This window comes from Aotus nancymaae, unplaced genomic scaffold, assembly GCF_030222135.1.
Source record: "Aotus nancymaae isolate 86718 unplaced genomic scaffold, 86718_ANA_hifiasm-v0.15.2.pri h1tg000097l, whole genome shotgun sequence".
Lineage (NCBI taxonomy): Eukaryota > Metazoa > Chordata > Mammalia > Primates > Aotidae > Aotus > Aotus nancymaae.
The window spans coordinates 2,105,445-2,128,240 of NW_026988512.1; the positions used below are offsets into that span (position 1 = coordinate 2,105,445).

At 41.4% G+C, this 22,796-nt stretch overlaps 2 protein-coding genes across 3 annotated transcripts in view; one reads left to right on the forward strand and one right to left on the reverse strand.

Moving 5' to 3' along the window:
• The window catches only part of POLB (DNA polymerase beta), a 31,693-nt gene extending 15,550 nt beyond the window's left edge, over positions 1 to 16,143 (forward strand). The window contains exons 8-14 of one of the 2 annotated variants that reach the window (XM_064370003.1): positions 2,221 to 2,275; positions 2,374 to 2,446; positions 6,008 to 6,078; positions 7,316 to 7,402; positions 13,520 to 13,584; positions 14,092 to 14,231; positions 15,898 to 16,143. In XM_064370003.1, coding sequence (XP_064226073.1) covers positions 2,221 to 2,275; positions 2,374 to 2,446; positions 6,008 to 6,078; positions 7,316 to 7,402; positions 13,520 to 13,584; positions 14,092 to 14,231; positions 15,898 to 15,992 — 586 coding nt within the window. In that variant the 3' untranslated portion in view covers positions 15,993 to 16,143. The remainder of the gene's footprint in view (positions 1 to 2,220; positions 2,276 to 2,373; positions 2,447 to 6,007; positions 6,079 to 7,315; positions 7,403 to 13,519; positions 13,585 to 14,091; positions 14,232 to 15,897) is intronic. The other variant, XM_064370004.1, reaches the window with a different exon arrangement.
• Positions 16,144 to 17,802: 1,659 nt separating this feature from the next.
• Positions 17,803 to 22,131, reverse strand: DKK4 (dickkopf WNT signaling pathway inhibitor 4). Its single transcript, XM_012476009.3, has 4 exons — positions 21,835 to 22,131; positions 20,621 to 20,771; positions 19,062 to 19,214; positions 17,803 to 18,641 (listed from the first exon to the last, which is right to left on the reverse strand). The coding sequence occupies exons 1-4, from the start codon at positions 21,943 to 21,945 to the stop codon at positions 18,382 to 18,384; spliced, it is 675 nt and encodes a 224-aa protein (XP_012331432.2). The 5' UTR covers positions 21,946 to 22,131; the 3' UTR covers positions 17,803 to 18,381.
• Positions 22,132 to 22,796: the final 665 nt, after the last annotated feature.

Consider the following 22,796-nt stretch of genomic DNA (forward strand, 5'->3'; position numbering starts at 1 on the left):
ACTTTAAAAAAAAGGAAAAACCTCACACCTAAATAACCATACAGGAATAACTAGTAGGCATGTTTCTATATCAGCATCAATAATTGTTTTGTGTGCCAGATATAGTTTGGGAACCTGCTTTCTAATTATTTATAGTTAAAATACATAAGCACTCTATATATGTCTTCTGGCATTTTATAGTGTTGTTGGCGATTCGGTCCTAATAACCTTTTGAATTTTCCTGTTGATGCTTTATCATAATTTTTTGTTTTGAGATGGAGTCTCACTCTGTTGCCTAGGCTGGAGTGCAGTGGCATGATCTTGGCTCACTGCAACCTCTGCCTCCCAGGTTCAAGTGACTCTCCTGCATCAGCCTCCTGAGTAGCTGGGATACAGGCATGCGCCACCACACCCAGCTAATTTGTGTATTTTTAGTGGAGATGGGGTTTCACCATGTTAGTCAGGCTGGTCTTGAACTCCTGACCTGTTGATCCGCCCACCTCAGCCTCCCAACATGCTGGGATTACAGGTGTCAGCCACCGCACCCAGCCTACCATAGTATTTTAAACTTACACTACCATTCCAAAATCTTGAGCCAGAAAGAGACCAGGATGGTATGGTTCTTGCTTTCCTGGCATTTCTGTAGTAAATGGAGGTCTTCTGAAGAACCGGTTTGGTTAAGAATTGTCTGAACAAGCCCTTCATCGTGCTGAAGCATGTGCTTAGACGTTGTTTCACACTTAGTTAATACTTGTCTGACAGCCTTATTGAGATGCAATTCATATATCCTATAATCATCTATTTAAAATACACAATCCAATGACTTGTAGTAATTCCTATGTCCTATAATCTATCCATTTAAAATATACAATTCAGTGACTTTTCATATTTTGTACAACTCTTAAGATATACAATTCAGTGACTTTTAGTATATTCACAGAGTTGTGCAGCCATCACTCAGTCAGTTTTAGGATATTTGTGTTATCTCAAAAAGAACCCTGTACCTATTACTAGTCATTCCCCCATCGCCTCCCCTACCCGCACCTGAGACCTGGGCAACTACTCATCTACTTTCAGTCTCTACGGATTTGCCTATTCTGGGCACTTAATGTAAATGAAGTCATGCAATCTGTGTCTTTTGTGACTGACTTCTTTCACTTAGCATATTGTTGCCTGAGTTCATCCATGTTGCAAGATAGTATTTGAAAATACAATTTTGCAGGATGTAAGAGTGGTAAACTGTAACCCCTTGCCTTGTCAGTAGAGAGCAGTCTACTTTGAAAATATGCCCTAACTTAAATATATTTATTTACTATTTACTTGTTACATGAATATGTAGCTTATTTACAAATGAGTTTAGATGGAGTCTTTGGAATATTACAAAGAATGACACTTAAGGATTTTGATCCAATTTAGGAATAAACCTTCCCCCATTTACCCTACCCCCAATTTTGCTGTTATAGTTTCAGTGAATTCATTCTAGTCTTGATTCATGAGAATGATCTGCTGATATGACATGAAGAATTGTTATAAGAGGCAATTTAATTATTATTATTATTTTTTTTTTGAGGCAGAGTCTCACTCTGTCCCCCAGGCTGGAGTGCAATGGCACAATCTTGGCTCACTGCAACCTCCGCCTACCAGGTTCAAGCGATTCTCCTGCCTCAGTCTCCCAAGTAGCTGGGACTACAGGTGCATGCCACCATGCCCAACTAAATTTTGTATTTTTAGTAGAGACAAGGTTAGCCAGGATGGTCTCGATCTCCTGACCTTGTGATCCGCCTGCCTCGGCCTCCCAAAGTGCTGGGACTACAGGTGTGAGCTACCGTGCCCGGCCAAGGCAATTTAATTTTTAAGAAGATTTAAATTTTACAAAAATTGGCTGGGCACGGTGACTCACACCTGTAATCCCAGCACTTTGAGAGGCCGAGGTGGGCGGATCACAAGGTCAGGAGTTCGAGACTAGCCTGACCAAAATGGTGAAACCCCCTGTCTACTAAAAATACAAAAATTAGCTGGGCGTTGTGGTACGTGCCTGTAATCCCAGCTACTTGGGAGGCTGAGGCAGGAGAATTGCTTGAACCCGGGAAGTGGAGGTTGCAGTGAGCCAAGATTGCACCATTGCACTGTAGCCTAGGTGACAGAGCAAGACTCGGTCTCAAAAAAAAATATGACCTGCTGCATAGCCAGCACTGAATAAATTTTACAGAAATCTTTTGTCTACTTATTCTGTCTTTATAGATATTTTGGGGACTTTGAAAAAAGAATTCCTCGTGAAGAGATGTTACAAATGCAAGTAAGATGTGTCAAATTATATTCTTTGATTAGAATTGAGAGTGTCACTTGGTGAAAAGCCATTTTGGGACAATACTGACTTAATTTTTCTTCTATTAGGATATTGTACTAAATGAAGTTAAAAAAGTGGATTCTGAATATATTGCTACAGTCTGTGGCAGTTTCAGAAGAGGTAACCTGCTTCCTAATCTTGGGTTATTTATGCCCTGATGTTAAAATTGCCTAATGTATGTTAAGAACTTAGATTAAGAGGATGTAATTTGTGGTACTTTATAGACTCACCAAGACCCATTAGTTAAGGGTATTTATTTGTAGATGGGAATATGTAACTAGGGGAAATTCATCCTGATTTTATTACAGGATGATATCTTAATGACTAGTTAAAACAAAATTTATTAAATGGATTTAAGTATATTGAAATGCTAGTAATGGTTGTCTAGCTAGATAATTGTGAAGTTGTGGGCAGTTTTCTTTATTTACCTTTCTTATTTTCCAAGGTTTTTTTTTTTTTTAAAGACAGAGTCTCACACTGTTGCCAGGCTAGAGTGCAGTGGTGTGATCTTGGCTCATTGCAAACTCCGCCTTCTGAGTTCTAGAGATTCTCCTGCCTCAACCTCCCAAGTAGCTGGGACTATAGACGTGCACCACCACGCCCAGTTCATTTTTGTATTTTTAGTAGAGATGAGGTTTCGCCATGTTGGCCAGGATGATCTCCGTCTCTTGGCCTTGTGATCCACTCACCTTGGCCTCCCAAAGTACTGGGATTACAGGTGTGAGCCACCACGCCCACCTGCCCAAGTTTTCCATAATAGAGCTAAGAATGATGTCTTAGAAGTACCAATTCAAAACCAGCTCTCATAACAACCAAGTTCTTCAGAAGAGCTCTACTTACTATGTGAATGTGAGCAAACTAAGAGCCACACAATCCTGGTGTCCTGCTGGTTTAAAATTTTGAAAAGCTCACATATGCTTAAAAATACTAACTTTTAAAATTGGAGTAGAAGAACCTTATTTAAAACATTTCAGAGTAGATACCTGAACTGAATCTTTGGCCACCTATGGAGTTTTGTCTGGGAAGTAGGTGACGGCCTATCGGAAATACTCTGGGTAGCTGCTACAAGAATCTAGAGTTGGAGAGAGAAAACTCAGTCCATACTCACTGATCAATAGAAAGAATGTTGGACTGGGGTCAAAAGACCTGCGGTCTGAGGCCAAATCTACCACTATTATGTCTCTCCTGGTCTTGGATTCCATACTTGCAAAATGAGAGAAATGAAGTTAACCAGTTGTTCAAGTATGTCTGCATCAGAAATACCTAGGACTTAAACAGAAAGAAGAAAATACACGTTTTAGCCTGCTACAAATCTACTGAATAAGAATCTCCTTGGGTGGGAGCTGGGATTCTGTATTTTCAAAATGTAGATTTGGAGGCACAGCAAGCCAAATGCATGTTCTGTTGGCTATGACAACCTTCCTGGAGTTATTTATTTCTATTTTATTTTTACTTTTTTGGGGTATATTGTATGGTTACATGCTTTCATATAAAAAGGTATACTGTAAGTCATCTCACTTCCTCTGTGCACTCCCTCCTACTCCTGTCCCATTAAGAACCACTTTCCTGTGGATTCTTGCAATGTTTCTTCATGAAAATACAACTAAATGTTAGTATACCATCTTGACTTCATTCTCCTCCCTTTCTTTCATAAAGTAACATAATATATATACGATACTATACTTTGCCTTTTTCACTTAAAAATACATCCTGAAGATTTTTCCATATCAATATATAGAAAACTTCCTTATTTATTTTTTTGAAATGGGGTCTCACTCTGTTGCCCAGGCTGGAGTATAGTGGTGTGATCTCGGCTCACCGCAACCTGCGCCTCCTGGGCTGAAGTGATCCTCCCACTTAAGCCTCCAGAGTAGCTGGGACCACAGGCACATGCCACCATCCCTGGCTAATTTTTTTTATTTTTGGTAGAGATGTGGTTTCACTATGTTGCCTGGGCTGGTCTCGAACTCCTGGGCTCAAGTGATCCACCTATCTCAGCCTCCCAACGTGCTGAGATTACAGCCATGAGCCACCGCACCCGGCCCCTTATTTTTTTTTAGCTGCATAACATTCAGTTGTACACATGTATCATGCTCATTTATTTAGCCAGTCCCCTATTAATGGACCCTTGGGTTGTTTCTCTTGTGCTCATACAGTTTGTGTTTGATTTTTTAAATAAAGTGAAACATTTTTGTTGGTGGATGGTGAAAAGACATGCAGCTTTTAGGAGAAGGAAGTGAGAAGAAGAGAAGACAGTATAATTTTCTTTATGAAAATAACTTCCATGTATGTCCAGTACACACTGAGTCTAGTCTTGTTCTTATTTTTTGAGATGGAGTTTCGCTCTGTCACCCAGGCTGGAGTGCAGTGGTGCGGTTTTGGCTCACTGCAACCTCTGCCTCCTAGGTTCAAACAATTCTTCTGCCTCAACCTCCTGAGCAGCTGAAATTACAGGCATGCACCACAATACCAGGCTAATTTTTGTATTTGTTTTTTAGTAGAAAAGGGGTTTCACCATGTTGTCCAGGCTGGTCTTGAACTCCTGACCTTAAGTGATCCACCAACTTTGGCCTCCCAAAGTGCTAGGACTACAGGCATGAGCCACTGTGCCCGGCCTAGTCTTCTTTATATTTAAATATTTGGTTAGGGTGCTGTGGCTCATGCTTTTAATCTCAGCATTTTGGGAGGCCAAAAGTGGGAGGATCACACAGATACCAACAGTATGCTTGGCCTATATTGTACTTACCAAAATGAAAGCAAGGAGAGAGATTGGATTATTTTATGCTATATGCCAGGCACTATAGTGGATGTTTTTACACAATAGCATATGAAGTAGTTTTTAGTAGTTTACATATAAGGAAACTGAGGTCTAGAGGAATGAAGAGTCTTCATTTCCAATACTGAAAAAAAAAAGTAAAATGAAAAAGTTCCATCTAAGTGAAGGCATAATTTCATAGAATGTAGAAAAGAAAGGTTTAAATAGCTGTATATAACTTGCCTAAAGCCATGTGGTTGTAGAGTATAGATCAAGACCAAAACCTAAATCATGATAAAGTGCTGTGTATCCATGATACCATAATAGTAATAACATTTATTAATTGAATTCAGTTATAAGAATTGATATGAGTTTTCTTTAAAAAAAAAAAAAAAGAGAAAAAAAAGAGACAGAGAGCCTGGGTCTCTCTATGTTGACTGGGTTGGTCTCGAACTCTTGGGCTCAGTGATCCTCTGACCTCAGCCTCCCAAAGTGCTAGGATTACAGGCATGAACCACCATGCCTGGCCAAAATGTGTTTTCTGATTATCCTTTATAGAGTTAGAGTATATTGTTTGATTTGAAATTTTTACAAATAGAATTGTTCATAGGTGTTTTTTAAAGTACTGTTTTAATTCATTAGTGAGTAGTTACTTAGGTGCATTTTTAACACATTAAATTAACCCTTTGTATGCAATGTCTAATGCCGATTACTGTTGTCATCACAGATTCTGCTGTCTACATCAATACACCTGAATAGTTGGACAGAAAATTGAAATCTTTTAACTAATTCTGACTATGAAGCACAGTGAAATAGAAAGTTAGGCTGTAAGAAGTAAGGCTCTTCTGTGTGTCATCACCTTGGTTCCATTTGCCCAATTGATACATTTATGTGGACAATCTCATATGTGTTTTTTGTCATCACAGGTGCAGAGTCCAGTGGTGACATGGATGTTCTCCTGACCCATCCAAGCTTCACTTCAGAATCAACCAAACAGGTGCCTCAGAGTTTATAATCAGTGCACTCAGTCTTACACAATGCTGTATCTCACTTTGTAAATGATAGTTGCATATTTTCAGAGTAAGTTTTGTTTTCGCCTTCCTGAAAAATCTGCTGAAGAGCTTTGTACTGATTGAATCCTGTGAAAGGCAAAGTTCTCAAAGGGGATACCTATTGTTCTTCCGTGAGGAGCTCAAAGGACAGTCTGACATTTGAAAGAGATGACATTTTTTTTTTTGAGATAGAGTCTCACTCTGTTTCCCAGGCTGGAGTGCAGTGGCACAATCTCGGCTCACTGCAACCTCTGCCTCCCGGGTTCAAGCAATTCTCTTGCCTCAGCTTCCTGAGTAGCTGGGACTACGGGCGCCTACCACCATGCCCAGCTAACTTTTGTATTTTTAGTAGAGACAGGGTTTCACCATATTGGCCAGGCTGGTCTCAAACTCCTGACCTTGTGATCTGCCTGCCTCAGCCTCTCAAAGTGCTGGGATTACAGGCGTGAGCCACCACGCCCGGCCGAAAGAGATGATGTTTAATATAATAGTTTTAGAATGATTTACTGTCTGTCATAAATACTTTAGAAATACTATAATCAGGTTTGCATTCAAGGAATATTTTTTCTTAAAAAATGGAATATTGAGAAACCTTACTTCTATTAGAAAACTGCGAAGGCAAAACATTTTTTATTTGAGAACATGCCTTTGAAAGATGAAACAGCTGACTCTTTGATTCATTTTTTTCCCATGAGCCATTTCAAGAACAGCAAAACTCTTTGATTTAAGGAAACAGATAAATACAACTAATAATTGTTTTAACAATCCTAGTACCTTAAACAGTGGTTTCTAAAAATATGTTTTATTTGATAAGATGAATTTTCTATTAGAGGGAAAAGGTACTTGCTCGGAACATTAAAAACATAGAGATTTCTCCACAAATAATTAGAAAACTCATGTTAAAAATGTTTTCTTGCCAGGTTCGATTCCCTGCAAAAAAAAAAAAAAAAAGATTTTCTTAGCCAGGCGAGATGTCGTTCCTGGTACTCTGGACGCTAAGGTGGGAGGATCACTTAGGTCCAGGAGTTCAAGGCTATAGTTTGCCATGACTGTACCTGTGAATAGCACAATCTCCATCCTGTGCAATATAGCAAGACTCTGTCTCTAAAAATATCGTGAAATGTTTTCTTCCCATTACAAAGTAATTACTCTTTTTCTTATTCCCTAATTATGATTCTACAGCCAAAATTATTACATCAGGTTGTGGAGCAGTTACAAAAAGTTCATTTTATCACAGATACCCTGTCGAAGGGTGAGACAAAGTTCATGGTAAGTACTTGTTAGAGTTAGCACCATTCTGAGTGTATGACTTCATGGTAGCTTTGAATTACAGTCAACAAATAGACTATCCATGAGACCTGAAAGAAAAATAATCAGCAGGATGCCTGATTTTCATAACTACTCAGAATATTTTAGGAAGAAATTTTCTTTTAATTCTCCACTTGCAAATAATCTATGTCATCATAATAGTTAATTAGGCATAATCTGCTTTTTGAAAGTATCAGTAATGACTTTGACACAAAGTAAGTTTTTCCCTGAAATAGCAAATGGTTCTCATATTCTCTGACTCAGAATTCTTCAGTAAGTTAAGTTAGAATTGATTGAAAAGTATTAATCTATTTCAACACCAAAGAAAGAAAAGTCATCAGGGTCTGTGATAGAACACTCGGGAAGAAACATGTTACATGGAATGATAATGAGGGAAGTTGATTAGGGAGGAATTAAGACTTAGTAATTCAAGATGAATGGCTAGTGGATTAAAAACAGATTAATAAATGGTCCTATATGAACACCAACAGGAAGGCAGATAGAAATCTAAAATTAAGATTTTGTTTATTTGTTTTGAGATGGAGTTTCACTCTCATCACCCAGGCTTGAGTGTAGTGGGGTGATCTCAGCTCACTGCAACCTCTGCCACCCAGGTTCCAATGATTCTCCCGTCTCAGCCTCTGGAGTAGCAGGATTTCAGGCTCCCGCTACCACGCCCAGCTAATTTTTTTTATTTTTATTAGAGACCAGGTTTCACTGTGTTGGCCAGGCTGGTCTCGAACTCCTGACCTCAAGTGATCTGCCTGCCGTGGCCTCCCAAACTGCTGGGATCACAGGCATGAGCCACCATGCCCAGCCTAGGATTAAGATTCTTACTACTTTTTTTTTTTGGAGACAAGGTCTTTCTCTGTCACCTAAGCTGTAGCACAGTGGTGAAAACATGGCTTACTGCAGCCTCAACCTCTGGGTTCAAGCAATCCTCTCACCTCAGCCTCCTGAGTAGCTGGGACTACAGGTGTGCACCACCATGCCCAGCTAATTTTTGTATTTTTTGTAGACATGGGGTTTCACCATATTGCCCAGACTGGTCTCAAACTCCTCAGCTCAAGTGATCCACCCTCCTTGGCCTCCCAAAGTACTGGGATTACATGCATGAGCCACTGTGCCCAGCCTCTTACTTCTATTTTAAGGTGTCATTAAGTGTTCTGGTCACTTATATACATCATTTGAGTCAATTTTTCTCCACATTCTACTTTTCCTAGGTTATATGACTGAAAGGAAAAAGACTGTGCTTTTGGAGAGTGGACATGCTACAGTTACTAAGTCTGAGTGCATAGGTTTAACAAGGCTTTTAGCTAAAAGTAGAATATAGTTGAGAAAAATAATTAAATTATCACATCATTCAGAAAGTAGAGGGGTGTTTGCCAGGGCCTGGAAGGAGAGGGTAACAGGGAGTTTGTGTTTAAATGGCACAGAGTTTCCGTTGGGGAGGATGGAACATTCTGGAGATGGATGGTGGTGATGGTTGTACAACAATGTGAATGTACTTAATGCCACAGAATGGTACATTTAAAACTGGTTAAAATAGTAGTCAGGCCCAGTGGCTCACATCTATAATCCCAGAGACTTGGGAGGCTAAGGTGGGAGAATGGCTTGAGCCCAGGAGTTCGAGGTTATAGTGAGCCATGATTGTACCGCTGCACTCTAGCGTGGGTGACAGAGCAAGACCCCATCTCAAAAAAGAAAAAAAAATGATGGTAAATTATGTGTTGTGTATATTTAACCCACACACGTACACAAAATCATATCATTAAGTTCAACATGGTGAATTAGTAGGCTGTGAAAGTGTATTTTCTAAGCTGGTCACACTTTAACAATGCTTCCAAATGAACTCTGGAAAGATAAAAGTCAAGTAAAGCTTCTAGTCAGTCTTTGGAAATTAAATCTCTGATTTGTTCTCTTGACTCTGTCAGGTTTTGAAGTCTTACTCTGTGCCCAAAAGTATATACATACATGAGATGGTATTAAAAATAAGACAGCCTTTTCATATTTAGATGGATTTTAATTCACTCAAAATGAATGTGCATGAATCTTACATTTAAGGAATATTCAGTCAGATAAAATCCTAAAAACAATATCTACTAGACAAGTTGGATGTTTTGCACAGTAGAAAAGTGTCTTGCTATGTCTGGGCATGTTCTTGGGACCTCTCTGGCCTAAATCTCTTCCTCCAGTATCATCTCTGTGAAAGTCACTAGAAGTCCTTACTGGGAAGTGTGCCAAGTATTTTCAGTTAATGACCAGGAAAGTGTTTCTACAGTACTGTGGCAGAAGCATTTTTTATAGTCTTAATGGTGTTCTCCTATGCTCGAGGAGAAATCCAGAGGAAAAACCAACAAAGGCTGGAGGAATCCAGCTAGCAGGAATACAAGGTAAAAGGGCTGGGCGCTATGGCTCATGCCTGTAATCCCAACACTTTGGGAGGCTGAGGCAGTTGGATCACCTGAGGTCAGAAGTTCAAGACGAGCCTGGCCAACATGGGGAAACCCTCATCTCTACTAAAAATACAAATATTAGCCAGGCATGGTGGCAGGCACCTGTAGTCTCAGCTACTCAAGAGGTTGAGGTGGAAGGATCACTTGAACCCAGAAGGCAGTGGTTGCAGTGAGCTGAGATCTTGCCACTGCGCTTCATCCAGCCTAGGCGACAGAACAAGACTCTCTCTCAAAAAAAAAAAAAAAAAAAAAAAAAAAAAAAAAAAACAAGGAAAAAGTATAAGCTAGTGGGCTGGGTGTAACCTGAAAAGGAAAGGTGGGTAGCCAAATCTGTGTGATCTTGTTGATAGTGGTGGACTTGGATTATCCCAGTAGTTGCTCAATCAAAGAAAGGAAACCCTTTGCCTGGGAAGTGCAAGGGCAGCCAAATCCCAGTGACTGCTAGAGATTAGAGCAGTTCAGATCTCACTGTACATGTGCCACAGAAAAGACTAAGCCACCCACCCATTGTAGGATAGAGCTGGGATTGTAGGAACCATGCCCTGTCTTATCTTCCAGTCTTTCAGTCATATATCTGGCAGCACATCTGGAAGTATTGCCAGGAAAGGCATCCCCCAGACATATTTCCAGAAGAAAACAAGGAGACTGCCTTTGTTTATTTGTCTTTAAAGTATAGAAGACTCGGGTGACAATAAGAACAAGAAGCTAAGTCCTTTATGCTGCCACATAGGAATCCATCTTAGCAGGTGGTTTTTGACAAAGTTTGGATGTTATACCTGTGGTTCTTATTCCCTGGAACTTAAAGAATACCATATTTGAGTGTGCTATTTTGACATTTGTAATCATTGTTAGGAAGAGAAGCACTCTAGGTCAACTCTCAAGTCAATTTTGGAGACAGTTAAGAGGTGGTTTGTATCTTTCATTGTAGAAAAATAGATTTGCATACAGAAGATAGGCGGTCTTCTGGCTCCATAACTGTGTGGCATTGGGGAGGTGGCTTTACTTTTAGAAGGCCTGAGTTTTACCTTTAAAATTGATATTTGCCCTACGTCAGAAGACCATTATGCAGATCAAAGTTAAATAATACATCTGGAAACTTTGAAGAATTTATACAAATATTTGATGTACAAATAAGAAGTTGCACAATTTCAGAGATACTGGATCTTCTAAGAGTTGCACAAAGAGAGCTGCACAAATATAAGATATCATCTGTGTGGAGATGGATCTGGAGAGGAAGGTGACCTGGTAAGGATTAGCTTGGGACACAGAAGAAGGGATAGAGAGAGAGGATCGCAACATGAAAGGAGAACGAAATGAGGAAAGTGAGCTCCCCCAGGGCGGGAAGTTGTATTCAGTCACCTCAGCAAATCTGTACAAGCATCTCCTACACTCCAGGCACTGTTCTCAAAGCTTGGAATGTATCCATGAATTTAAGTAAAACTCATATTTGAGGATTATGGGAAGGGACTGATAGTTAACAGTGAACATAAATATGTGAATTATAGGTTAGGGTAGTGTTATTTTTTAAAAAGGAAGAACAGAATGTAGTGAAGAGGGGAGTGCAGGAGTCAGTATTAAATAGTGTGGTTGGAGGCAGCCTCATTGAGAACATGAGACTTATACAGAGAGACAGAGGGAGTTAGCTAGGCAGGTATCTGAGGGAAGAGGGAGCTAGGCAGGTATCTGAGGGAAGAGGGAGCTAGGCAGGTATCTGAGGGAAGAGGGAGCTAGGCAGGTATCTGGGGGAAGAGGGAGCTAGGCAGGTATCTGGGGGAAGAGGGAGCTAGGCAGGTATCTGGGGGAAGAGGGAGCTAGGCAGGAGTCCGAGCAGCAAGCCTATGGAGATGAGCGTGAGCAAGGTATCCGAAGAAGCTAAGAGCTTTAGGCTTCTGAAAGGAAGTTGCCTGGAAAATGAATTCAACTTATGTAGTGAAATAAACCATTCTCATTCCATATCCCGTTTTTTGCAAAACCTCTTCTTGCTATCACCACTGACTAGTCTTAAAGGTATGCCTATCCATGTGTTTTTCAAGTTATCTTCAAGACACAAATTCCTTTAAGCTATTAGTAATCAAACCGTAGGAAAGCCATGGTTTCTCCAGATCATCTTGTACAAGGTACAGTCTTTAGGTAATTGAGCTGTTCTTCCTGTGAATATAAAAACGTTCAGAAGAAAACAACAGTTTCCTCTGCATTTAACTATTGTTTTATAAAAGGTGAGTGCCATTCCAAATGTGTTTTGTCTAAGTTTGGCCTTGGGTGATTTTCTGTGAAATACGTGCAGTCAGAGTTGAAGGGACAATAGGAGATACCATGGTTACCCCAAGGAAATGAAGGAGGCTTTATTTTAGATACTCAGCATGAAGCTGCCCAAATGAAATGCCAAACAAAGCTAATCCACTCAATCTAATAAAGAATTTACAGTAAAACAGAGAAATTCTTTAACGTTAGCACTTCAAAAAAAGTGCAGGAAATAAAATTAGCCTTGAGGAAAGGAACAAAGCCATGAGATAAAATCCTATTACTGACGTGGCAAACAACAAGATCATTCCCTGTGGCATCTAGACATCCGCATCCGCAGGGTAATGCCGCCTGGTAATTCCAGGTGGAAATGATTCTGATCCACTTGAACGTGGAAGTTGAGTTGGAACTTGTCAGTGCCTAAGAAGGTCGGTTTCATATTTTGAAGGTAAATGTGTTTCATTCATCTTTCTTCCGTAAGAACAGCTAAAGAATTAGTTTAGATTTTAATTTTCCTATTTTACTGAGTGAAGAAGTATGACTTTTAGTGGCATGTATGTTAACTTCACCACTCTTGGGGACCAGAAGCCTGTCACTTGTGTATTTTTCTTAGAATGTAGCATTTGACACTTTTAATTGGAAATTTGGTGGTGTTTATAGCTTGTTTTACATGTGTATGGGTTACTGACCAGTCCAGATTTTTTGCCCATCTTTCTGGAAAGAGAAAAGATAAAACAGACTTGGATAACTTTTGTTTGAAAACTGTAGACATATAATGAAAACTCACCTATGGAGAAGGAAGAAAGTGATCCTCTCATTTTCTTATCTCATATTTTTCTTATTTTCTATGTCTTTCTCCCTTGTAGTGTCTGAGAGATGTCTTCAATTTCAAACTCTTTTACTTCTGCTACCTATCATTGTAAATTTTGAGTTAACCCTTTCCCCGAGGGATTTCTGTAGTGTTCTGTTCTTACTTCACAGATAGAGTATCTCTGGGTATCCGCGACTATTACTGGTGCTGTCTTTTGTTTTCTTCTTCCTGCATAATGATGGTTTCTTCCACGTTGCTCTCTTCTGTTTATCTTGATCTCTGTGTTTCATCTTCAGTGTTTTCTTTGATGAGTTTCTTGTTTAGAGTCATGCAAAGGCCAAATCCTCATAATGAGAATCCTCGTTTGTGTTTTGTGTAGTTGTCTGATTATCATGAAGCGTAATAGACAGGTGGTGATAGTCTATCGCTCACAGAAGCTGCTAAGTTAAAAGTGCTCAGAATTCTAGAGCTGCCAGCACTAAAAACAAAAATGACCTTGTGTTTTACTTGATTAAAATTAAGCCTTAAGTTTAGAAAATCTTTAAACATGGTTTAAAATATTCATTTTAGGGTGTTTGCCAACTTTCCAGTAAAAATGATGAGAAAGAATATCCACACAGAAGAATTGATATCAGGTATTGTTCAGACTTTGTTGCTGACCTGTTAATTTTTCCCAACTTGTCTTGTTTTCTCCCTGTTTGTATGTTAGAATTCACGTTCATATCTAGAGCCTCTTTTTACTCTCAAGAGCCATATGTTCTTGCCAAATGCAGTGTTTAGCTCCAAAGTATGTAAAGAATAATGACTGTCTACAGAATCTGATTTATTTTCTCTAGATTTGCACCTCACCATGATGCCTTCCACAGCTCAAAAGTCATTTCCTGCCTGGGCTAAGTTAGTTGTAATAAGTGATAATGCAATTTCATTTCTCCACACCTCTTTCAGAACAAAGTTTACTGAAACCTAAACAAATTACAAGGTTGGAGTGATTTGAGCAGTCTACCTAATGATAGTCTTCTCCAAGTTATTAGACCGCTTAGGCTTATTTTAGGTATTTTGTTCCTTGTTAATTTTAGGAGTCCTATATTTGCTAAACTCGAAATGCGTAGTAAAAAAATGTATCTACCGTCCACTTTTTTTAGGTTGATACCCAAAGATCAGTATTACTGTGGTGTTCTCTATTTCACTGGGAGTGATATTTTCAATAAGAATATGAGGGCTTATGCCCTAGAAAAGGGCTTCACAATCAATGAGTATACCATCCGTCCCTTGGGAGTCACTGGTGAGTATCCATGTCTGTATTAGAGATCATCTCTCATCTGGAGAGAAGGTTATTTTCAAAGATACTTTGGTTTAGCAAATGTAGTTTCCCTAAAAGCCTTCTAGTAACTATGCCAGTTAGTGTAGTTTCTGTGCCAGTTAGTGTAGAACTTAAGTATCATTGTTTTCAGTGCCACACACTTTGCATTCACAGTATCTTTGGTCCCATGCTTTTAAAGAATTTTCAAAGAATCTATGCTTAATGGGTCCTGTTAACATTTCACAATATACCGAGTGGTTTACTATAGGAGAATGGATTTTTGTCATTTTGTCCTCAAAGTGTAAAATAAGGCTTTCATCTCTGATAAACAAGGGCAGTACTTCTCACAATTAACTGTGCATACCAGTAACACAGGGACCTCACTAAATTCAGATTCTAATTCTGTGGGCTTGCAGTGGGGCTCAGAATTCTGCATTTCTAGTAAGCTTCTAGATCAAGGATTTCCAATCTTTTGGCTTCCCTGGGCCACATTGGAAGAAGAATAATTGTCTTGGGCCACACATAAAATATACTAGCACGATGGCTGATGAACTTTTTTAAAAAAATCACAAAAGGTGTTTTTTTTAAAAAAAAATCTCATCGTGTTTTAAGAAAGTTTACGAATTTGTGTTGGGCCACATTCAAAGTTGTGCTGGGCCACATGTGGGCCATGGTCTGGATAAACTTGTTCTAGATAATGCCAGTGCTGCTAGTCCAAGAACTCATTAGAGTATTTTATATAATACACAGTGGCTCCAGCAGAGAGGACAGCCATGAGTGAGGATGACTTGAGTGGCCCTAGCTGGGATCCCCGGTTTCCCTTTGTGGCACTGGTAACACACGAGACAAAGCTCCAGCACAGGCTCCTGGGAGAGGATGGACATGGTCAGTGTCTTTTTTTTGAGACGGAGTTTCGCTCTTGTTACCCAGGCTGGAGTGCAGTGGCGCAATCTCAGCTCACCGCAACCTCCGCCTCCTGGGTTCAAGCAATTCTCCTGCCTCAGCCTCCCGAGTAGCTGGGATTACAGGCATGCGCTACCATGCCCAGCTAATTTTGTATTTTTAGTAGAGATGGGGTTTCTCCGTGTTGGTCAAGCTGGTCTCACACTCCTGACCTCAGGTGATCCGTCTGCCTCGGCCTCCTAAAATGCTGGGATTACAGGTATGAGCCACTGTGCCCAGCCAGTGTCTTTTTTTTATTTTTAGTGACTTGGTTACCATTTTCTTTTTTCTTATGAAAGCAAGTCCCACACAACTCTTTTTTTTTTTTTTTTTTTTTTTGAGACGGAGTCTTGCTCTGTCACCAGACTGAAGTGCAGTGGCCAATCTCGGCTCACTGCAACCTCTGCCTACTAGGTTCAAGTGATTCTTCTGCCTCAGCCTCCCAAGTAGCTGGGACCACAAGTGTGTGCCACCACGCCCGGCTAATTTTTTTATTTTAAGTAGAGACAGGGTTTCACCATGTTGGCCAGGATGGTCTCGATCTCTTGACCTCGTGATCCACCCACCTCAGCCTCCCAAAGTTCTGGGATTACAGGCATGAGCCACCACGCCTGGCCCGTCCCACACAACTCTTAATCCTGAACCCCTCTATAACTAAATTACAAAACTGGCTCTTACAGTAAGTTTTTTCTCTCTGTACTTGCAGGAGTTGCTGGAGAACCGCTGCCAGTGGATAGTGAGAAAGACATCTTTGATTACATCCAGTGGAAATACCGAGAACCCAAGGACCGGAGCGAATGAGGCCTATAGCTTCCCTGGCAGACAAAGCCCAACAGGAGTCTTAATTTATTTCTTAACCTTTGCTATGTAAGGGTCTTTGGTGTTTTTAAATGACCGTTTCTTCTTCATGCTTTAGCTTGCAATGTAGTCAATAAAATCTCTTGTACTGTTATTGGATGATGTTCTTATTTACTTCGCAAATATGTTTAAATTTTCATATTCATGATCATAATTTACTATGGGTTTGGTAGAAATATGAGATCATAGCAGATCTGGAATGGAAGTTTTTATTTTCTCATATTCTGCTCTGTGCTGTAAACCGTGTTACCCCTACCTACTGATCACAAATTGGTTAATTAAGGAACAACCAGAAGCTAGCCTCAGGAAGATTGTTCAATATTTTCTAGAAACCAGGTGCGGTGGCTCATGCCTGTAATCCCAGCACTTTGGGAGGCTGGGGCAGGCGGATAGCCTGAGGTCAGCAGTTGGAGACCAGCCTGGCCAACATGGTGAAACCCCATTTCTACCAAAAATATAAAAACTAGCTGGGAGTGGTGGCACATGTCTATAATCCCAGCTACTTAGAAGTCTGAGGTGGGAAAATTGCCTGAACTTGGAGGTGGAGGTTGCAGTGAGCTGAGATCGCACCACTACACTCCAGCCTGGGTGACAGAGTGAGACTCCATCTCAAAGAAAAAAACAGTAACTAGGGACCTTTATAAGTGTAATTTTTTGTTGGGCCCGTATTTGATTGTATCAGTCCATTCTCACATTGCTATAAAAGAATACTGGAGACTGGGTAGTTTATGAAACAAAAAGGTTTAATTGGCCGGGCGCGGTGGCTCTTGCATGTAATCCTAGCACTTTGGGAGGCTGAGTCCGGTGGACCATGAGGTCAGGAGTTCAAGACCAGCCTGGCCAACATGGTGAAACCCTGTCTCTACTAAAATACAAAAATTAGCTGGGCATGGTGGCACACACCTGTAATCCCAGCTACTCAGCAGACTGAGGCAGGAGAATTCCTTGAACCCAGGAGGCAGAGGTTGCCGTGAGCCGAGATTGCACCATTGCACTCCAACCTGGGACAGAGTGAGACTCTGTCTCAAAAAAAAAAGAAGAAAAAGGTTTAATTGGCTCATGGTTCTGTAGACTATATAGGAAGCATGGCACTGGCATCTGCTAAGCTTCTTGGGAGGCCTCAGGAAGGTTTTGCTCGTGGTGGGAGATGAAGCAGGAGCAGGCACTTCACATGGCGAAAGCAGGAATGAGAGAGACAGAGGTGCCACACTCTTAAACAATCAGATCTTGTGTGAACTAACAACTCACTTATCACCAAGAGGATGGTGCTGAGCCATTCATGAGGAATCCGCCCCCATGGTCTAGTCACCTCCCACCAGGCCCCACTCCAACACTGGAGGTCACATTTCAATGTGAGATACAGAGGGGACAAACGTCCAAACCATATCATTGATCTTGTAATATATACTTATAACCTGAATAGAAAAACAGGCATATGGTTTATCTCTGAAGTGAAATCCGTAGCACTTGCTTGAAATTCACTAGAAAGAGCTTTCCTAAGCACAACCACTTGTATGCACAAAAATCTAGCCTTTGAAACTTCATACAAAAACTTCACTTTTTTGCCTGAGTTTTCCTCTGGGCTAACTTTTAAGTGCAAGTGGCCAAAATGTATAAGTAACACTCCTTGAAAGCCCTGCCTTTCAAATATTAAAATTATATAAATATAAAAAGTCATCAAATGGTAAGTAAAGCTACCGACAACATGTAAAAATGCTTTATAACTTGCAAAGGACTATACAGACATAAGATATTACTTTTTGAAACTTCTTTATTAACCAAATTATTTTGTAGTAAAATGCCATTTCCTTTCCAAGAAATGAATGGAAATAAACAATAGGGTTTTTAAGGAAAAATACAGTATTTGCTGTGATAATTTTCCCTGGTAAGATAAAAGAATTAATTTACTTTTAACTTCAGATGCTATCATTTTCCCCCCCAGGATACTGTCAGGCACCAGCCTTCACCAGAAATTGCTTAAAGATTTATTTGGAGAGAGAGATGTAGCTCAACTATACTATATGTATTTCAAGACATCACGCTGTATACCTTAAATACATACAATTTCAATGCTTAAAGATTTGAATTAATTGAGTCCCTAGATTAGAAATAAATTTTTTTGTTACAGAATCTCATTGGTTTTCTGGAAAAACAGACAAAAAGCTAATGCTGGTCTCATTCATCACAAGGCCATCATCTCAGTTCTCTAGTTTCAGGCTATTTTGCTTGCTGCAAGATGTGGTTTTAGGAGAGATGTGTATGGAGGCATTTGAAAGTTCATGTCCAAGACTGAGCTCGAATGCAACGAGGCTTCTTCCTTATGCTGAGATATTTACAGCTTTTCGATTTTTTGGCATACTCTTAACCGTGCATGCCGCCCGTTGCTGGTCAGTTGGCTTCGACACAGTAGTCCAAGGCCACAGTCGCAACGCTGGAAGATTTCTGGAGCTTGAGCAGTGTCTTTATGACCTCTCCTGGAGCAGACCTGTCCCTCCGAAAGGACTGGCTTACACATTTTCGTCCAAAAATGACGAGCACAGCAAAGTCCAGGGCCACAGTCAAAAGTTCTCAGACAACTTTCTCCCTCTCGTCCTGTAACAAGGTTAATGTGGGCTTTAGTGACAAATGGGAAAAGTGGCCTGCCCGGGCACTGCTACTGGGATAAGGGGATGGGACCTACGACTGACGGTCACAAAGTAAAAATAGACACAACACGCGGGTCTCACAGAGCTAGGTCTTAGGCTAAAAGCAGTAATGCAATGGCGATTCCACCCCCACCCAACAGAATTGATTCATTGTTACTGGCCATTCCCTTGTTCTCTGAACCTGCAGACTACCTTAGGCCACTCTCTGTGTGACCCCCTCAGCTTCTTATGGAAAGAGATTACAACAGCACATGCTCCCTAAGTGTTTCTTTGATGGAGAAGAATAAAGTCAGTCAGCCTATGCTTAAGAGGCTGAGAGGAGAAAATGCATTTCTGAAATAAAATGGGCTCAGAATGCTGCTCTTACCCTTCCTGCCCTGTGATTTCTTAATACTTGGCTTCCTCTTGGGTTTGTTTTCCTGAACTGGGTGCCCAGTTGTTCCTTCTGCATCTGTGCCATCTTGCTCTTCGGGCTGTCTTTCCAATATTGGGGTTGCATCTTCCATTGTAGTACAAATATCTGAGAGAGTGTAACTGGAATTACTAACTTCAAGAAGGAGAACCACAGCCATGCTAATTAGCCTACTGTTACTTAGTTTGGCAGCACCTCTGCCTTCAGTTTATACATAACTTCCTAGATTTCTGGGACATGAACTAAATATTTACATGCTCGGCTGGGCGCGGTGGCTCACGCCTGTAATCCCAGCACTTTGGGAGGCCGAGGCGGGTGGATCACGGGGTCAAGAGATCGAGACCATCCTCGCCATGATGAAACTCCGTCTCTACTAAAAATACAAAAATTAGCTGGGCATGGTGGCATGCGCCTGTAGTCCCAGCTACTCGGGAGGCTGAGGCGGAAGAATCGCTTGAACCCAGGAGGCGGAGGTTGCAGTGAGCAGAGATTGCGCCATTGCACTCCAGCCTGGCGATAGAGGCAAGACTCCGTCTCAAAATATATATATATATTTACATGCTCACATATGGCAGAGAAGGTAGCTAAATGGAAATCGGATTCCAATAAAATTAGCTAATAGAGGCCGGGCGCGGTGGCTCAAGCCTGTAATCCCAGCACTTTGGGAGGCCGAGGCAGGTGGATCACGAGGTCAAGAGATCGAGACCATCCTGGTCAACATGGTGAAACCCCGTCTCTACTAATACAAAACATTAGCTGGGCATGGTGGCGCGTGCCTGTAATCCCAGCTACTCAGGAGGCTGAGGGAGGAGAATTGCCTGAACCCAGGAGGCGGAGGTTGCGGTGAGCCGAGATCGCGCCATTGCACTCCAGCCTGGGTAACAAAAGCGAAACTCCGTCTCAAAAAAAAAAAAAAAAAAATTAGCTAATAGAATCCAAGTGGAAATGGAAGTATTTGAATGATTCCAACTTGAATCTTTCCTTCAAAATCATTATCTCCAAGTCATTGGCAAGAGCTGTTGCCAGGAAATAAATTATTCTGTTTCATTAAGAAAAGGCAGGCCAGGCGCGGTAGTTCACACCTATAATCTCAGCACTTTGTAAGGCTGAGGTGGGTGGATCACCTGAGGCCAGGGGTTCGAGACCAGCCTGACCAACATGGCAAAAACCCATCTCTACTAAAAATACAAAAATTAGCTGGGCATGGTGGTGCACACCTGTAATCCCAGTTATTCCAGAGGCTGAGGCAGGAGAATGTCTTGAACCCAGCAGTCAGAGGTTGCAGTGAGCCGAGATCGTGCCATTGCACTCCAGTCTGGGCGACAAGAGCAAGACTCCGTCTCTTAAAAAAAAAAAAAAGAAAGAAAGAAAAAAGAAAGGCAGCTGCATAAATTTACCTCAAGCGTGAATCTAGGAAGCGCCGTTAGAGAGCGCCTGCCCTGGAATATTCTTGTCCATGGGGCTTAGACACTGCCTTCGGTTTAAAAACTGCTGTTGGCGTTATGGTCACTCACCATTCACGCAGAATGTCCCGGGGCAGCACATGGCATCTCGCTGGCACCTCCTCCGCAACCCACGACACGTAGCACAGAACGGCATCTCATCGCGGGGCTGGAGGCAGAACTTTCTGGTATTGCAGTCCGTGTCGGACAGGCACTGTGAGCCCTGTGGAGGGAAGCTGCTGTCACAAGTCTAGAAAACCCAACACAATGGAAGATGACTTTTTATTCAAGGCAGGAGGCGGAGGGAGCCAAAGGACAGTGGCGCCGTGACGAGCCCTGGGCAGCATCTTATTTTTCCATGGAAATGGTTTTCTCCCACGAAGGGAAGCTCAGATCACCTGGGGAGAGACCTGGGTGCTGCAAAGGCCACTTGAGTTTGAAAAACTGTCTTAACTCAGAATGTCATTTTCTTGTGTTCTTTGTGAAAATGGGAGAAAATGTTTTCCTGTGTGTGTCTTAACAGGTGATTATGAGATATTCGATAGATCTTAACTCTAGAAGCTGGCTGCAGTTTAATTAAATATATTACTGATGTTTGTGGCATTCCTATTTGATTTTTCACTCTAGTGAATCACAGTTAACTTAAAGAGCCTTCCCTAAGTGAACTGTCCTTTGATTTTCAATGACGCCTCATTTACACAGAGAAAGAGATACTGAAGATCAATTATTACCATCAACCGTTGATGCTTTTACATAGACATGTAATGTAGCTATAGTATATATGATATATAGGAATATATAAGATATATAAGAACATACACATATATAAAGCGGTCCCTAAAACAACTCTCTGTGAAGTTAGACGGTGACAAGGCAATGCCTCGTGGCCCTCCGTTTAAATCCTTGCTGGCTGTGTGAGCTTGGGTAAGCTACTCAGCATCTCTGAGTCTTATTTCCTCATCGGGAATTAGGGGGTGTTTCACCTGTCTCAAGTTGTGAGGAAGAGTAAACGAGGTATTACATGTAAAAGAGCTGGCACAGAGCAGAGCTTCCGAAGTGTTGTTTATTCCCTGACTTACAAATTAATGATGCGGAAAGCCACTGTGTTTATTTCATACATTCATGCTAAGGCCACTGGGTCTTACCAGGGTGTCCTCCAAATCTGAAACCAATTTACCTGCTAGGTAAGACATTTCACACATGAATCAAAATGACTTACTAAAGCCTAAACAGAACACCCAGCTGTCAGCAGCCCGGTACCTCAGGCCCCTCCCTAGCAGCCTTACCTTCCAGGCCCCGTGCAGATCGGCAGAGCTCCTGATACTGTTGAAGTCCAGGACCAGAGCTCCCAGGGGAGCGCAGAGCCAGCTCAGTCCCAGCAGGACGGCTGCCACCATCCTTCAATCCCCAGGCTCCCGGGGGGTCCCAGCGCTGTGCGTCCCCGAAGCGCGGCTGCTCTCCACCCACAGCAGAGCTTCCACCAAGCTGGCAGCTCAGCACGTCGTCAGTTTGTCACTGCTTTTTCTGAAAGAGAAGCAAACCTTAGTCTGGGTAAGGTGCTCGAAATCAGCTGAGCCAGGTCTGACCAGCAGGTTCCTCCTGAAACTATTTATAACCAGATGTGCCTCCTCCCCACTCTGTTCCTTCCTCCTACCGCACACAGGCTTCAACAAATCCCTTCAAATCTGTTTGATCAATAGTTCAAAACAAGGACTCAATAGAAGGAGAGAAGAGGCAGGGCCGTGCGGCTTCTCCTCCAGGGGTTGAATCCCTCTTAATTATCGCATATCAAAGTTAGTTCAAAGGGCCAAGGCAGAGCAGGATGTCTGTATCAAAGGCAAACTCTGATAATCACCTGCATTTCCTACCTTCAGTAATCCTTGTCCTAAGATCTGTTTTCACAGCTAATTGTGCTCAAAGAAAGGATGAGTCATACTGGCCAATATGCCATAGAGGATGCCAAAAACATTTAATGAGGTACAAAATACACTCAGAAGCTGTAAACTGGGCTTCAGATAGTGAGTACAGATAGAAAAAGAGAAAACGCCCCCTGATTAGCTCTGGCATCCAGATGTCAAAGCTAATTCCAACCGTTTAAAAGTTGTCAATGGAACAGCACCTGTCCTGACTAAATGCCATTTGGGAAATTACTTTCCTTTAAATAAAAATTGAACTGTTTGAAGTTGGGGTTATTAGGAAAATAGTGTGATTTATGAAAATCCTATTTTTCAATGGTGGGGACAATGAT